Here is a 19,022-nt window from a genome sequence, read left to right as displayed (position 1 = left end):
AAAACACAGTGACAAAATACTGATGTAAAAGTATACACAGCATTTTGATTACTCATTGTTTTGTGACATTTTGCTTTGTTTATTCCACTTTTCTTTTTCCAGTCTCCAATTTACTGTTTGATCCAAACTGCTTTTGAAAGTCTTACTATGAGTTGTTCTGAAAAACAAACAAACATACAAACAAAAATATCCAAATAATATAAGCACCACGGCCTTTTCACTCGTCAGCAGGATGAGTTGAAACTTCACCTGGCTATGAAAACAAAAACCTTGTCTTCAAATTGATGTTCCCCCTATGGGCTACTTTAGCAGATCAACTTGTATATTCAGAGCATTTTAATGCATTGGCATTTAAGCCACTTACCAGCCTAGCACCCCTGGCTATATCTATCCTACAAAATAAACACTCAATGACCTGGAATGTGGAATCATCATACCTACTTCATAATGTTTTGATATTTTAATTCCTCAATTTTCTATACTGCATTGTTGGTTGACAAAGACGGGAAAAACACACAGTGTTAGTAAAACATACGATTCTGTTCAACAGTGAGTATTCCTCCTCAATTCTTATTTAATGTTCTAATCAATTCACAGTTAAGAAGGAAAGCTTTTTTTCTGAACTCTACTTAGGTGGAACTCCCTTCCAAGCTGCCAGCAGCCACTCACCTAGCCCCAGCCCAGGCCAAGGCACCCCATAAAACTGCTCTCAGCACACCACTCGTGCGAGCTGCGGATTGTGGGCAAGTCGTTTGGTTGTTCCCCATTCCCCCGCCCTCAGACCCTGCTTTCTCTGCTTGTCACCTGTTAGAGCATTCTTGCACTTATGGACAAAGCCTGCTATGTTAAAAGCTATGTTTTATTGTGACAACTGTATGTTTAGCATAGGGTTATTTTGAAATCATGCACATTAGGTAGCCCATATAGATATGGACTTGCTGTCTGCATTTTGGAGCGAGTAACCGTTGCACCATTGATTTTTTCTTCAGTCAGTCTGTGGTTTTGAAATAGTAAACAACTACTATATGGCAATATGGATTAAAGAGGCTTTCCTAACAACAGCTGAGATATTTAGGCTAGAAATGTAAATACTGCTTCTTAAAGGACACTACTGAAGCTGAGAATTACTAAAAAGGCTCTGTACCAGAGGAAAAGTTCCTACGGTTTTAGTAAAGGCATTTTGCACTATTTTTTTTTCCAAATTAACACAAAAAGCCAAATGACAATTTAAGAGAGCTGCCAGTAAGATCATTTGAAAAAGCCCGTTAGCACTTGTTAAATTAGAAACACAAGTTGAAGAAAGGAAGGAATGCTAAACACAGCACAGTCACGTTACCTTCAGGTAAATAAAGGCAACCACATACCTTTCAGCCATCCTTAAGCATCAGCGGTGCCGTATGCACTGAGCAACAACAGTAGAGGAAAGAATGAGAAGTGTCAACATCCATTATATTTGCCCTCACCACTCATAACCTCTTCTGGGCTTGGTCCATGGAAACCTCTGGAAGACACCCTCCCCTTCTGTACTTCTCCTGACATTGTCAGATAACGCTTCCCAGGTTGTAAAATATACGATCCCTTTTCCTAGTCTCCACTTCCCAAAAGAGAAATACTGCAGATAACAGAAGAGGAGGGTCCAACAGGAGTCTGAAGGTAGGTGAGGCTACAGCAGCAACTGCCTGTGTTACTGAAAGTACGGATGTTGCTGATGAGCTTCAGGGTACTGCCCCCAGCTACAGCCATGCTTTTTGCTTCCAACAGATCTGTGTTAAAGTTGCCCATAGCAATTTGCCTATGTAGGCAAGAAGCAAAACCCAATCTTGTATCATCACCACCAGCGGATGCTACCCAGCTGTACAGAGCAATGCCAATTGATGCCATCTTACACATGCTTTTCCTTTTACCTCCTTCCAGGTTATTTTGCAAAGCCATATATCCACTTCTCTCCATGGTTGGGACAGCCACTTTATTCATAAGACTTTCCAGATAAGAGCTACGTCCAAAAATTCTTCTAATGCTTTCTCTTTTTGCTGCCTCTGTCCAGAGTTAAAGCCCATACTGATACCTTTCTTTGTTTATCCCTCTTTCAGCATTGCTCCTGACCAGCCTTATTCATCTTCTTTTTATCTTGGTAAAGCTCTTCCACATCAATCCTCGTATCTCAAAATTTACCTTGCCTTTTCAAGAGTGAAGATACTGTCACTTCATTTAGCTTCACTAGATTATTTTTTTTTCTGGGATTTTAGAAGCCTTTATTTACCAGTATCATTCTGCACAGCTTAGGAGTTCTTAAGAAAGGACAACCAACATGAGGCATTCATGTAACTGATTGGTGAATGGCAAAGAAAAAAAAAAAAAGAAAAAAAACCCCACAAATGCATTCAAAATATTTTGCCAAGAATCTAAAGATTCTTGCGAAGAATTCCTTGAGAGAAAAAAGAACCAGAAATGACAGACATACTCTACCACCTGCACATCCAAAAATATCTACAGATTTCAGCAGAAATATATAACTTCAAGCATAACAGTCTCCTTGACAGTAAGACAAGAAGCCACTTTCCACAAGTGCCCTCTCTCCCCTCATCTGCATTTCAGATTATGCTGTATGTTAATTTACAACCTTGAGTCATCAGAAATTTAAGATAGTCCATACAAAGATGATTTTAAGTGGAACGGGAGGAAGTTAAATGATAAGGATACACAGTTTGCCCTCCTACGCAGCAGTGTCTACTCATTAGACTTTAGCTGCTCAAACTACTAACAGATTTCCTTTGGGTTTTTTTCGGGTGTGTGGGGGGGGGAGGTTTCTGGCTGCCTAAGATCATATGCAGAATTAAATCACAATACTCTCGGAGCTGCTGACAACAGAAAAATATCTTTTAATAAAAAGGCTGTAGGAAGGTAAATTTTGCGCAGAGATTTAGCTCCACTTCACCCTCTGTCTTGAAAGTTGAAGTGATAAAGGCCTTTTACATATGTCATCTCTGCAGGGGAGAATTTCTTTCACATGAGCAAACAATAAATGAAGTACTCATTTTAAACATCTCATTACATATGAACAAGATTAATTTAAACCGAACAATCTGGCATTTTTTCAGACATAGTGGATAAGCATAGCTCTAAGTAAATTATACTGCTGGACTTAAATGCAGGCGCTAAACATATTAGGTACAATACTTCTTATTTTTAAAAAAGCATACTTGGCGCTACCTATAACTACAAGTCTGTTTCCTTGCTAAATAGTCATGTGACCTCCAGACACACAGATTTTAATTCCTATTCTGAAGAACAGTACTGTAAACATGTCCAGGGGCTTAATTTATTCAATCATTTTGTGGAAATTTACTATGCATTTTGGTAAAAGCACCGTTTGATATGCTACTATATTTTCTCTCTTGTAGAACATTAAGTAATATGAAGAGGATCTAAGGTAAATCTCTATCAGTTTGAGCCACTCGTTGAATGTGGGCACATTTCTGGTGTGAAGACAAGCACAGAAGTGCTTCCTGTGCCTGGCAGATATACTAACTATTGTAATTTTTTGTGGACCACTTGGTGTATAAGAAATTGGTTGAATGGTTGCACTCAGAGTTGTGGTCAACGGCTCTACATCCAAGTGGAGACCAGTAATGAATGGTGTTCCTCAGGGGTCCTTACTGGGACCACTGCTGTCCAACATCTTTGCTGGGGACATGGACAGTGGGATCGAGTGCACTCCCAGCAAGTCTGCTGATGACACCAAGCTGTGTGGTGCAGTTGATGCACTGGAGGGAAGGGATGCCATCCAGAGGGACCTTGACAGGCTCGAGAGGTGGGCCCGTGTGAACCTCATGAAGTTCAACAAGGCTAAATGCAAGGTCCTGCAGGTGGGCTGGGGCAACCTCAAGCACAAGTACAGGCTGGGCAAAGAATGGATTGAGAGCAGCCCTGAGAAGGAGGAGTTGGGCGTTGGTTGATGAGAAGCTCAACATGACCCAGCCATGTGTGCCTGCAGCCCAGAAAGCTAACCAAGGCCTGGCCTGAATCAAAACAAGTGTGGCCAGCAGGTTGGGGGAGGTGATTCTCCCCCTCTACTGGGCTCTCCTGAGACCTCACCTGGAGTGCTGTGTGCAGCCCTTGGCCCCCCAGCATAAGAAGGATGGGGGCCTGTTGGAGCGAGTCCAGAGGAGGCCAGGAGGATGCTCAGAGGGCTGGAGCACCTCTCCTGTGCAGACAGGCTGAGAGTTGGGGTTGTTCAGCCTGGAGAAGAGAAGGCTCCGGGGAGACCTTACAGACCTGCCAGTGCCTGAAGGGGCTACAAGGAAGCTGGAGAGGGGCTTTGTACAAGGGCCTGTAGGGACAGGACAAGGTGAATGGCTTTAAGCTGAAAGAGGGGAGATTTAGATTAGGTATTAGGAAGAAATTCCTCACTGTGAGGGTGGTGAGGCGCTGGCCCAGGCTGCCCAGAGCAGCTGTGGGTGCCCCATCCCTGGGATGCTCAAGGCCAGGCTGGACGGGGCTGGGAGCAACCTGCCCTGGTGGAAGGTTGGCAGTGGGGTGGAACTAGATGGTCTTTAATGTCCCCTCCAACCCACACCATCCTATGGTTCTATGAAAAAGAGTGTCAACTTCACCCTTGCCAACTATAGCTTAAACAATGAGGATACAAAATATGTGATGCTGGGGTAAAATATTCTTGGAACAGCATTCAAAACCCCTATATGCCAGGAAAATCAAAATTTTCAGGAAAAAAATTGAATCTAAATTAAATTCCTGTTCTCCCAGCCCACTACTCCACAGCTGAGCAAATTGATACTTTAGATTCAATAACTGACTCAGTGCTATTAAACAATACTTGTATATTTTACGATACAATATTACAACTGTGAAAATCACCTCTTAATTTTGGGTTTGCTTAATATGCCAAGTAATTGTATTTATTCTAAGTTGTTCCTATGCACAGATACCCCATCTTGTTCTACAGACAATCATCATATTTTGGAATGCCGAACTCTCTCTTTTATAATTATCACATCTGTAGGGTAAGAGGATAGGTTGCCACACTTCTGAATTTTTTTTTTGGTTTTTTTGGGTATACATTTTCTTAAACTGGATACTAAGACCCTCAGCATTAAAAGAAATACTGATGAAAAATTGGATAAATCCTATCCCGTTATGTTTTTTCAAGCTGTAGAAATAATGAGGAAACACACAGATCAACAGAAAACTCACTCTAAAACAATACTTCAGAGAAATTTTGTTAACAAGGATTGTTCTGCCTAGCATAGTGATGTCCACAAAGAAAAAATGGCACACAGAAAACCCCCTGTGTGGGATAGATATACTTGGATCAAGGTATAACATTGTTATGCTGTCAAAAAATGAAGGAAGAAGATGAATTTAAGAGACTGAATTTAAGATGGAGGAGTCTGTCATGCAATAACAGCTTATAAGAGTTACAAAGCCGACATATAAACATAAAAAGCAAAGCTGACATATTTGATAACCACAAAGCCTGCTTATTCCAAATATACTCTCAATTACAGTCATTCTGGATTACACAAAATGAAAAAACAAGTTCAGGGAAGTGCAGTATTACAATGCTTGTCTCAGTTTCTATGCTGTCAACCTCTCAAAGCTTCCCTACATGTGAATTTCCCCAACCTCCCGCCTGGGCAAACACTTGTGGGAAGAGAAGGCAGTTTCACAGCTTCAGACTGTTCAAGCACATATCCCACCCCTGCACCGATTTTCAGGGCAATGCAAGAACATGGAAAACGTGTCACAACAGCTTCTTGTGGTCTGAAGCTGAACACCAGCACGCAAGTCAGATGTTTCAGGTCAGTTCTGAAAATACCGTATCCCAAAGGCAAACAGTTGTGGGTAGTGGACTTACTCAAAAAGACCCTTATATATTAAGCCAGCACCTCACTTATGCTGCTTTATTGCAATTACCCCAGAATAGTCGATGTACAGTAACTAAAGTTTCATTATAGCTTGTTAATACCAAAACCAAGCACAAAGGTACATTTTACTTAAGAAATGGTAAAGAAACAGGCAAACACAGATGAGAGATTGTTGCACTGAGTCAACAAGAGAGAATCACATAACTGAAGTACTGAAGACATCTAAAACCACAATCTTTGTGTACACAGTGATTTCAGAAAGCAAATAACATTTCATTTTTCTGTGCTGCATTCTGGTTGAAGCGTCCACATTCAAACAATCCTAAATACAAGTACAGGATTTTAGTCTTCTATCAATACTAGACAGTACATATTTCCAAGTCCCTCAAATTTAATGTTCTTTCTTCTAATTAGACTGCTGCTAGATCTGTAGGCAGTCTTATAAACCACTTTAACCTTATTTTAATTTTTCATTATGAAAATTGTAACTGTTCATTAACTTTGGAAGACATAGCATTACAGCTGTGATATATAATTTCTCATATTATTAACAATCTACTTTATAATTTCAGTGCTTGAAGCAGATATTGGTAATAATGTCTTACAAGTTTTATTTTTGTGTTTGTAAGAATTTAGAAAAAAATAATAGGAGCATACACACTTAGTTCCATATTCATACATAGAATTTTATTCACTATCATGATTTTAAAATTAGTGCCAAAATATAACTGCACCAAATTTAGCAGACTCATTAGAAACTAAATCCCAAACTCCCAAAACAAGAAACTGTTTGACTAACACTACTGTTTCCACCTCTCCAACATGTTGGTGTGATTACTTAAACAAGAATGGTGTCCAGTTTATCAGTTTCTGTGTAGTACACATTCAGCATATTGTGAATAATGTGTATTGAAGGTAATAGCTTCTCACAGAGGTTAAGCACCGTTTTAGCTTTGCTTTCACACTGTTCAGATGCTTGAAATCTTCCGGATAGAAAAACTCCAAGAGACAATTGGATATCGCGATGAAATTAAATGGAATATTACTTATGTAAAGCTTTTTAAGCCCTGTAACTACATCATTTGATATGCCAATATTATATTTATAATATTTAATATGTTATCTTAAACTGCCATCTTTACATCACAGTATCGTACTGGAAGTAATACAAAAGAACAAGAATATTGTGCTAGACCAGTCACCACAGAATGGGCCATCTGCTTGAGGGAATGAAATTAATGCAATTTGTTCTACATGATAGTTTTGTTGGTTTTGGTTGTGGGTTTTTTTTGTTGTTTTTTTGTTTTTTTAATTATTGGACTTAACATTGCCTATGGCTTAAGTCACAAAATCTGAAATACTGATAATTTTTACTTCAATACTTACACAAACTGAAATGATTAATGTATTCAAGAAACAGAGTTGTACTGAAATGAGTCATCCTGCGACTGTGCACTGACTATTTCATATAACAAAAATTCAAACTTGTTTCTGGCCAGCAGTCAGCACACAAGTTGCTTATTTCTAGGTAAAAACTGACCAAATGCTATTCTACCTTTTTCACATGCAATAGTGGGAAAAATACTACTGATGTTGGATATTTGTTTGAATTTTCTTAACATTTGACATTTCTTTACATTCTACAACAGCTGGTGGAACAGCCAAACAAAAAAACCTCAGCTGTAGCTCTCTGTGTAATCCCACCATACATGAAACTTTCCATGAAGTTTAGGTCACACATGATTAGAATGAAAACATACACCTAGAGAAGAAACCCAGTGACAGCAACCACCAGGATTCAGAGCTTAAGAGTGGATAAAAGAGCTGATAAGAAAAGAAGGAATATAAAAGTGACATGCGTGCAGCTAACAGATGTTTACAATACTAGGAGTAGCAAGGGATACCTGGGCTGATAACTTGGATAAAGGAAGCAATGAAAGGAATATAACAAAATGGATATTCGTAAGATTGTACAAGAAAATTTTTTATTAAGCTGAAGAAGCATCTTGCATGGTAATTAACAGAAGATCAAGGTTGGACTTTCAAAACTACACCGGACACGCTACACTGAAAAGACATTTCAGTACCAATGATCAAACTGTTCTTCTCTTGCAATGTACTTCAAGCAAATATCTTACCCTGTGAGAGTAATAACTGTGAAAATATTTGATTGTTTTAAGGAAAACAGAGCTAACTAGCATCATCGAACACAACAGTAGTTACACAGAGCTCAGAGAACAGAATCATAAGACAACAGGCGCTGCTATTGGTGTTAGGGCAAAAACATTTTCAAGTGTCAAATTCAGTTTGTAACATCCAGTTTGACCAAAGTTTAGAAAATAGTTCTTAACAACTGTGTTTTCCATAACGTTTCTCTACATGAGCAATTCCCTTCTCCATTTTCTGGACTTGCTCAATTCAGCTAAAATGAAATCTCTTACTTTAATTTTCACTACATCAAGAAGAAAGATAACTGGGTTTTTTGAGTTTTCCTGTATAAGCCTTCTGCATCCATTTTAACAAGGTTCTATCACACACATACAAACATCTGAGACCCATTCTGTATCAAGTATAAGAACTAGCGTTCCTCAGAGAGGCTTTTCTCCAAACAGTTCTAAAAGATATCTTTTCATTCTGAATTAAACAGGATGTAGGGATTGCCACCAGCGGAGGAGTAGGAATCACAAACAGCTATAACCCAAATATTCTAAGGAAATGTAAGCAAGTAATTACAAATAAAACTGCTTACATTCATGCAGCTTGTTTGGCAACAGCAGTATACCATAAGGAAAGCTGCTACAATTCATAACAGCATCTTGTAATAAAACAGCTTTATGCATCCCTCTCAAACTGTTTAGTGCTCAAATCTCATCAGATGGCTGAGTAAGCATTACACTTTGGGACAGTAAATCTCTGTTTCCAATATGGTCTACGTTCACAGACATGTACTTTTGCATTCACTGTAAGACACTTCCAGCTAAGCACTCATATAAAAAATGGCCATATATAAAAATATCTGCATGCTACTTTGTCTAGTCAGATATCTAGACTCTGAAAAAATACAGGAACCTTGAAGGACCAAAAGCACAACAGAAACTGACTGCTACCAGAAAAAAAAAAAAAAAAAGCTCATCTAAAGATTGGATTTACAAACCTGGAAGTTGCACGAAAGGGCTATCTTTATACATGTCACTGGCTCTTCAACATGTCTTTACCCACATCACTGAAGCATACATGGCATTACTATGTTACATTTTGCTTCTTTTAGAGAAAAGCTAAAAGATAGGAGAGTGTTCAGAAATGAGCAATAAATCTGAATTCATGACAGAAGATACTAAGAGGCAGATGCCTGAAAATCTCTACCTAGCTAGATAAACAGAGCTCACAGAAAACACGACTGGCTTAACTGCAGCGTCTAATTGAATCTAAAGAAAAAGAAGAGGATTATGGGTGTTCTAATAAAACAGAAAAGTCATCATCAGACAGACCTAATGGCTAGCAGTTGAAACCAGCTTCCAAAATCCAAAGAGAAGCTAGGGTCTGCTTTAACGTGGAGGCTGACTTCCCACAGACGCTGGCCACCGGTGAAAAAAATGGATTTTCTGCCTATTGATGTTTTCAAGACACCAGAAAGTGCCTCATTCAAGGACAGATTACCGAGGTCAATGTAGAAATAATCTGATGAAAGTTAATGAGCAACCAGATATCAGGCCGAACAAGATAACTGGTAGGCCTTGTGACCTTAAACGCTGAATCCAAAGACAAATAATATACAACAAAAAGAATAAAAAATGCTGGGCCCTGCTTACCCACTTACGCTTGCTTGCTGTTTTCTTTTTATACTAATTTTGATTCCCTTTGATAGGCTTTAAGCAAATTGGTCATCAGCACTTTGACTCAAGTCCAGAACATCCACGGTTCTCTACGGAAGATAATGCGCTTTAGGTGGGTTTTGTTTGTTTGAAAATTTCCTTATGTTTTCCTTACTATGTAAACTGTGTGTATTTGGGTTCAGTCACAGTATTTGAAAAGCTTCTAAAAATCATGTAGTCCATTGGAGGTATTAGGAGAACAAAGAGGAACAAATATAAACATTACCACACAACAACCAGTTGTCCATTGAGTCTAGAATTTAGTCCCCAGCAATAGTAATGTAATTGAAAAGAACATGGGGGAAAAAAAAAAAAAAAAGGTGTAGAAGGAAATTACAGAATAAACACAATAAACACGTAAAACATGTTCCCAGCTTACCTGAGCTGAAAACTGCCTTGTGCATTGGAGCAGTGCATACACTCTGGTGCTTAACCCATCTTCCACACGCTCCAGTAATATAAAAATGTCTAATCCTTTTCTTATTCTCCTGAGGACATGGACCTTAAAAACATCTGGTATCAGAGCATTCAACAATGTATAATCCAAAATAAATACTTTTGTCAGTTTAAAATTTATGGATTTCCATTTTATTTGAACATTTCTATTTTTCTGTATTATGAGAATGGAGGAGGAGAACCAAATGGCCTAATTTCTCTTTACCAGAAAACAAGCTTTAGAAGGGTTCCCAAGTCCACAGCAGAAACAAAACAATATTCACTAATGCAAATTCTGGACTACATGACTTCTAAAGACTTAATTTTCTGGTACATGCCTAAGATGCAGGGACAAAGATGCCCAATTCAAACCCAGATCAAGCGTAAAATCTTTTTAAATCTGAGATTTTCATGGTAAAAGGTGTATTGGAAAAGCATCTGAGTCTCTTCATCAGTTTGGGAACACTCACAAGTAATCAGCCTCCTTTCCAAACTCTCCTCGCTGGAAAATACATGCTAAAAATATCTACATTAAACTTCAGATCCTTCTGAAGACAAAAACCCAGAGAAGGTAGAATATTTCCAGATTTACACAAGTTAGCCAATTTTTTTGTAGGATTAATCAAGAAATAAGTATTTTCATTTAAAGTTTCTTATTTTAAAAAGAAAATTATAATTTCATCTCCTTGGAGTGCATTATTTCCCTGTACAAAGGATTTTAATATGAGAAAAAGCACCCAGAAAGATGTGCCTAAATAGAACAGATATCTTGGAAGGGTGTGCACATGTTCATGCATAAAGAAATGGAGAAGGATTTATATGATCAAAAATTATTATTTTCAGTATCCAAAGTCTTAGACTTCTAGTACGTAACCAAGTAAAGGGATGAGGGGGAAAATGTACACAAAGAATAGGTTTGCTTCAACATTCTGTTGGGCCTTGGTATTATAAGGTGAGCAAGCACTACTCCTCTATTTTGAAGCAGAAGATCTTTTTGCCTGATACAAATTTGTAACTATTAAGTATAGAAAATATAATTCCTATTAATTTTGAAGTGCTTTTGAAAAGGTATTTGCATTAAAATGGTTACTAAGCCTATTCTAGTGTAGACCTACTTTTTTAAAAAAAATTTCTTTTATTCACAGCGGGTGCTAACTACACGAGTTGATTATGCCTACTTTTTAGAAGTTATCCTTTTATATCTAGTTTACATAATGCTCATGCAACTTTGTAAATGCTTAAAAAAAATAGAAGGTAGTTTAACTTAATCATCAACTAACAAGGAGTCCAGTAAAGCAGCAGTATTAAAAAAGCAGAAGCTCTTTGTGAAAGCTAAATAACTGTTCAGAAAAAAGGGAGCATAAGTCTATACATACCTATATATTTGCACTGGAAATCCCTGCATTCTGATTCTGTAATTTAAAATGTAAACAAATGCTGATTTTTAATAATGATCACTAGAGAGAAAATGCCAAGAATAACAAATTATTCCCTGAGAGAAACTGTGTGTGTACACAGAATTCACATATTATATCTAGCTGTTTGTTTGTTTATTCTACAACTACATATCAATATTAGAATAGTACTGTGTTTTTCAGCACTGGTCATATTAATTATTACTGGGGTCCTGTGTCAGCATCATAGCTTCTTTATATAAAGTTTCAGAAGACAGTATTTCATTCAGCTCCAACCTTATCTTTATTATGTTCATCTAGATGCAGATTCCCAGTGATACTGTACCTGATTACACCGTGCATTTAGCTTGCTAGCTGATTACATTCTTTCCACAGCAATGACATTTTAAATATTTCAACATGCTGCATTGCAACGGCTCCTCTGAACTGGAGGGCTGGAATACACCTCCTGTCAACTCAGTACCTGCTCTCTCAGAGGACGACCCCGATGGCCAAGATGCTGATCTAGAAGCTGTCTCAGCTAGCCAAATAGGTAGGAGAGCAAGAGTTACACCTTCATTCCACAAGCCTATGTTAGATAACCTGACTTTTCAACGCTTAGCTCCAGCCAGCCTGAGCAGCCAACCGCACCCGGCAAATTAAGTCACAATGTGTGAAGATATAGAATGGTGAAACACCAAGAAAGGAGGACGGAAGGGGAATGAAAGGGAAGTGGAAAGTAAGAGATTATCAGAATGACTGATTTAAATTATCATTTACAAATCAGGGAGCTTGCTGCTCAAAAGGAAAAAAAACAACAACCAAACCCACAAACCCAAACAAAACACAAAAGAGCAAGAGAAAACAATTTATGTGTATGTACTTGGAAGTACCCCAAAAAGTGAGAGCGTATTCCATGATGTTTCCCTGAAAAGCCAGCTCTAATATACACAAAGTTTTAATTTAATGCCTATTTATCAGCAGATCTTAATATTACAGCTCAAAAGGCTACTTGACTGATTGCTAGAGTATAAATGAAAGGAGGCATGTTAGATTTTGGGTTAGACTTTCTTACATTTTCCTTTCCTAAAAGCTTATTTGGGGAAGGATGCTATAAAGGCTTGTACTTTTATTCATTTGCTATTCTAGTAATGCTGCTACATAGCTCCATTATTAACAATATCAACAGAGATGAAAGCACAGATGAAAAGTGCTTTCATGTTTTTAAATCACTTAACAGTAAGACCCATATAATCTTTTATGATTTGGGGAGGGAGAAGGAAGGGGAGGGAGTTTTTATTCAACATCTGTGTTTCATTTAATAAGGTATACATATTATAATATAATTTTTTATTTCTCACTAATGCTGTGCTTTCTAGAGAAGAGAAATTGAATGCAGTTGTCTCACCTTAATAAATATTTTATGCTGGGATCATATATCTCTCAGGTAACCATTAAAACCAAAGTAAATCTTGATTCAGCAGCAGTGCAAATTACACGTGTATACCAGTTCCAACAGGAAATTTGCCTTGAGGCCCTTTTTCCCACACAAACTACCCTACATCTGATTCCATGTTAAGGGCTTCCTCCTTGAGCTTATGCCACCTGCCTGCACCTCAGATTTTATTTGATTATTTAAGTGTATGGATATACTGAAAAGCAACATATTGCAGAATGCCACTCAAAACCTAACATGACAAAGGAAAACTAAGAATGTGCTCCCACTCTAGTCAGAATACAAGAAAAAGATTTCTTTAATGTCTTTAATCCAAATCTATATATCAAACATTTAATTTTCAAAAGGTCACAGGTTCTAGAAGGAAATATTAAAACTAAAATTAATAAAACTCAGTGGGATCTGGAAGGGACACAATAATTTGGGCCTAAAAGTGGAGTATGACTCAAGTTGGATGACAAGATGACCAGAATCTCATCTGGGTGTTACTGGGAAGTAAGACAAAGTCTAGTCAGTCTGCAGACCTGTAACAGCAGCTATTCCCTCTGCACAGCAGCACATCAGTTGCTGGACACGATAACTTTAGTCCTGAGCCCGCCTTATCTCTCCCATAAAATGTTCTTACTGTGTTGTGGTTCTTCGAACGTGTCTCAGTAAATTATTTGGTGACAGATTTATGATGGGAGGAAGAACAAGAACAGAAAACAACATAAGTTTTTCTCAGGAATCAGAGCTGCCCTAGAGTAGGTTGTAAAAAATAAAATGGAGATTCATCAAAATGGTTTGGGTTGCTTTGGGTTGGTTGGGGGTTTTGGGTTGGTTTTTTTTGTGTGTGTGTGTCTGTGTGTTATTGATATTCTTCTTTTTTCTTCAAGAAACCTATTCAATATATATGAAGAAAAGATGCTGCATGAAATACCCAAGAGTAGCAGGGCATAGTAACACAACTCCATGTGAACCAAAAACAAGCGCATAACGCTTTGCAAGTGCCCCTCTGAGAATTCTACTGCAATAGCTTAATTTTCTATTTGATGTTAATAAAAATACTGGACAATCTTAGAGGAACATTATAAGGGATTTCTTATAAACATAATTACTAATTTTTTCCAATTCCTGTTAACATACCTAGAGTGTTAAACAGGATACAAGAAGCACACATTTTTAAGTACAAAAGAATAAAATATAGAATTTGAGCTGACATACAGAAAGGTATTGGCGGCTGTTCTTTACTGAAATTATCTCACCATACAAAAAGGCATGTTGTGACATACAGAAAGCAATTCAACTGCGGTAAAAATATTCAAAATATTTCAGAAGGCTGTTGGGTGCAGTTTAGTATGATTGTGGGGTTTAGACTTATTTTTAATAACTTCAATCATATAGTCTAGTTGTTCTAACATTTCACAGCAGAGATTTACTGCTAAACTAGATCTGACCTGAGAATGAGAAAGCAGTCAATTCAGTATAACTATTGGCTAATAAATTTTGCATCAGCTGAAGCCTGGCATTTGGCTCAAACAGAAACACAAAATCCATGAGCTATGAATGCCAAGTGAGGAACTCTGGAATAGTAAGGTTTGCAATCACCCCTTCGAAACCCAGTTTAAAACTCTTAACAACTCAGTAGGGTATTCTTTTAGCACAATTTGGTTACAAAGTATACTTGAAGAAAAGTTGCCTTTCAAAGCAACCTCTTTGAAGAAAGGTTTTCCATAATTCCAGTTTTTGTCTTAAAAAAACAACTACTTTCACCATGCTGTGTCAGCAGATGAAGTCAGAAAGAAAGTATTTTATTTTATTTTTAAAAAAACAGTTTGATAATTGGTTCTTTTTGGTGGAAAAATACATGGCATGTAGAGAAATTCACGAATAACCAGAAGATTGTAAAATATTCCAAATATTCAGAGGTGTCAGAACTATTGTCAGGCTTTTGATATATCCTAGCAGGAAGCATAAAAGTTCCTATTCATCTTAAAATACAGCATTCAAAAAGGACTCCACAACTTTAAATAAATCCTGTAATGTTTGAATGCTCTCTCAGATCCACTGAAGGATGATATTTTTCAGATCGATTGACTAATGAATATCCAGTGCAGGTATTGAATTACAGATACATTTCTATCTATATTATGGAAAATCTAAGACAAATTAATAGCTCGCACATGCATTGGCCATTTTAGCCAAGAACCTGAACTCCTGCTTTGAGGATGATCAGAAAATAAGTTTGACACAAAAATACTACACCTATTCTGAACTACTTTATACAAATAATATTACTGATATGTTAAAAACAGACTTTAAAAGGGGAAGTTTATTACTCTGAAAAATTACAGGCAAACATCTTAGGAAAAGCACAGTAGAAGTAATGCCAGACTAAGGTTGTTCAGGTAATATACACTCATGTCATCACGCCTTCATAGCAAAGCTTCCAAATACTGCACCAGAAAGTAGCATCTAAAACAAACAGGAACCTTCTTAGGTAGGCGCATTTGTCAACGATTAGCACAAAAAGCTTATTTCAAAACATGCATGATGACAAAGCTTTTAGGTTGGATTCTCAGAGTTAAACTTCCATCAACGTTGAACTTTCCCATGAAATGCTTTATTCACACTAGCTTAGAGATGTATTTATACTTTGTAGATCTGCTTTTTCAAGAAGAATGAAACAAACAAGTGAAAACAGAAGGACAATAAAATACTAAAGCAAACCAAAAAGATCTGTTTCAGACTTCTGAGCTCTGAATATAATTTTTTGTTATTATCATTTCACTGTTGAACCATCATAAGCAAAAATGGAAGTAGTATAACTTGGTCTTATGCTTAACAGATTTTCAAAACTGAGCAACATACAAACAGGCAGCAGTTAAAACCAACTACTTTGAGCATTTCCAGTGCCAGGATTAAACCAGATACTTTTCAATAAATCAAGTGCACATAGCTTTACTAACAGCAGAGGCAAGATATTGAGGAAAGTATCTACAATTGCTTAAAAAAAAGTCAAGATTTTTTATAATAGAAGAATCAAAAATTCTCTAAAGACTGTTTTAAACATGTTTATTTCCCACAGAATTTAATCCCATCAAAACACCCACACAAATTTGGAATAAATTTACATGTGTAAATTTCTAGATTTCTGCAGCTGGAAACCACACGCATAAGATGTAATAAACTGTATTTCCTACTACACGAACCACATTTTTATCCACATAATATCAATGTAGAATGTGAGGACATGTACCAAGTCTTAATCTAGATCTACTTGCTACATCATTTCAAATTTCATGAGAGTAGAGGAACTGTAAAACCAGAAAGATACCAAACCTTCAAACACAAAGATTCACCATACAGACTTACTTCCGAACGAAATTTGCTTTCTAAACTTAACAGGAAAATAAGGAGTTACTGCTCATATTATTTAACCAAAAAAATTACTTTGGCTCTCTAAAATAAACTTCATTCATCTAGACATAACAGAGACAAGCAGGGTTGGGGGGAATAATGAAAAGAATAAAAATGTGAGCATTTCAATTCAGTTACCAACAATTTGCACTCCCCTTCATAAAGAGGGCAGATAAGAACAAATTAAGAGCAGGAGGAGGATGAACAGTTGTCAAATCAGTAATCAAGAGAAAAAGAACACCCTCATGAAATGCCGAATAATGACTTGGAAACTAAAATGAGGCACTTGAGCTGAAGCATCAATCATCCAGATAGGGAAAAGTAATATTTAGATGACTCCTGTACACAAAGGCTGAACAAACCGCAGTGAAAATGGCTCCAGTAGCTCATATGAGCTAGTTGCGGTTTGATGCGTTATCTCTAGGTAAATACCTATGAGCAAAGAAAAAACCCTACTAGAACAGAGATTACTCAGAAAATAGAACCGGGTGTTTGATAGACCAAGTACAATGCAAGCACTTCCAAATGTCTGTACACAAATGCAACAGAAACAAGGAATTAAACAAGGATTTAATCAGTGATGCTAATTAATAGATATTTTGATTTAAAGGTGAAAAAAGATGCCGACGGCTGGCAGAATGCTTAAAACAAGCATTGTTTATGTCAATATGTCAAAATACCAAGCTTAAAAAATGCCCTTTCACTGAATGATCTCCACAGGGAAGTGTGATAACTTAGAAATTCCTGAGTCACAATATTAGAAATGTGTAGTAAAGAACTATCATATGCCATTAACAAGCACGTTATAAAATAGTAAAGTTTTTCAGTTAAAGATATACTAGATAATTTACCTTCCCTTGAGAGGGGAACAAAGGGCTATACATCTATACCTCAAAACTGCCTATATCTTGCTTACTATAAACCATATCTGATTCTTCAACTGAAACTAAACAAGTAATTTATTTTAAAAAACATTGCTAATTGTTGACTGAGTCACAGTTTAATCAGGCTGTTTGGTCAAGTTAACCAGATGATTAAACAATGTTCCTATGAAGCAATGTTCACTAATGGTTTCAACACACTTATGATTTATGGAGACACGTAAATACCCGATAGAGAGTAAAACTATGTGCGCGTATAGTGCAAAGGCATAATCACAGTTTTTTCAACTAAAACCATTTAGATTATTAATTCATTAATTCATTGAACATAACAGGTATTTAAAGGGAGGAACATTTTATTAAAAAAACGATTACTGCACCCTGCTTACAAGTTCACACAGGCAGGTTATTTCAAATATTAGTTCTAGGATCTCAATGCTGTGATAACATATTATAACCAATTATAAAAGTAATTAGACGGGTTTCCTCCTTCCAGTTTTTATGAGGTAAAGGGTAAGCAGTAAGGGTAAACAGAGACAAAAATCAAGTCAGAGGAAACAGCATGCCCATCCCCACAATATGATTACACAGCAGTTAAGAACAGCAAAGGAATTCCAAGGCACCTGATTAATAATTAATATAAGTTGGCATAAGGGGTTTTACCATAACAGTGTTTTAGTTATCTTTTCAGTACAAGTACTCTGTTAAAGACAGACAAGTGTAGGTGAAAATGCCATTATTATTTGTAAAATTAACCTAGGAAATGAAATACAAGGTTAGCTTATTGGCCAGCCCTGAGATCCATGGCAGCTGACATCTGGTTAAGGGTCACTAGCATTTGTGTTTATCAGGTGTTTTGAACAGTGGATGCTGGTTTGCCTCATTTACAAGCAGTGGATTCTGACAGTATCAGAAATCTGAGAAGAGGAAGAACTTCCTAATTTAACACAAAACAGGTGAAGTAACCATAAAATGGCATCCATTTTCCTATAGTTCTTTCATTAAAACTCCTTGTAACACTGGTATACTTTAACAAGCCACAGAGTTTGTCTACCAAGGATTACTGTAAAATAAACCAGTTCTGACTTTAAACATACCTTGTCTTGGAAACTCATCTGACTCCCTGTGAACCAGGTCAGAAACTCGATTCCCGTAGTGCATCCTAGTGTCATGATCATACGCCTTCAGGGTCTCACTTGAGCTGTAAGACTTCTGAGTTGGTACTCTGCAGTCTTCACTGTCCAGTGAAGAACTTGTATAGCGACACTCCTTTCCGCACCGGCCCCTCGTCAGAGAACGGTGTCTTCTGTCTTTTATATCCATTATTCTGAGTCAGGTAGGATGTTTTCAGAAAAGCCTACTCTTATCTTTGGGGTCAGTCACTGTCACCTAAAAACAGGAAAGGATAACAAAAGATGAGCAATGCTGCTGCTATATTTTGTTTTAGTCTACTTTTCCCAACTTATCCTTGAAGAACAATGCAGTGCAGATGAGAAAAAAGAGAAGACCCACACGATACATCATCAGAAATTGAAATAATTTACCTGAAAGAGCAGGGAGGGGGGGAAGAGAAAATCAAATGCTTTAAAAGAATTGAATTCTATCTAAATTATCATCTCATTGAAGAGTTTAAAAAATAATGATAAAACAAAAACAGTTATCTTTTAATTTTTTGAATGAGCACTGATAACAATGTGGAA

At 37.1% G+C, this 19,022-nt stretch overlaps 1 protein-coding gene across 3 annotated transcripts in view; it reads right to left on the bottom strand.

Moving 5' to 3' along the window:
- Positions 1-19,022, bottom strand: part of TENM2 (teneurin transmembrane protein 2) — a 698,905-nt gene that overhangs the window by 521,416 nt on the left and 158,467 nt on the right. For all 3 annotated transcript variants that reach the window (XM_040604228.1, XM_040604229.1, XM_040604230.1), the window contains exon 3: positions 18,420-18,711. In XM_040604228.1, coding sequence (XP_040460162.1) covers positions 18,420-18,645 — 226 coding nt within the window. In that variant the 5' untranslated portion in view covers positions 18,646-18,711. The remainder of the gene's footprint in view (positions 1-18,419; positions 18,712-19,022) is intronic.

This window comes from Falco naumanni, chromosome 8 (genome assembly GCF_017639655.2).
Source record: "Falco naumanni isolate bFalNau1 chromosome 8, bFalNau1.pat, whole genome shotgun sequence".
Classification (NCBI taxonomy): Eukaryota; Metazoa; Chordata; class Aves; order Falconiformes; family Falconidae; genus Falco; species Falco naumanni.
The sequence above is the reverse complement of the archived record's forward strand: the minus strand, read 5'-3'. Positions and strand labels throughout refer to the sequence as shown.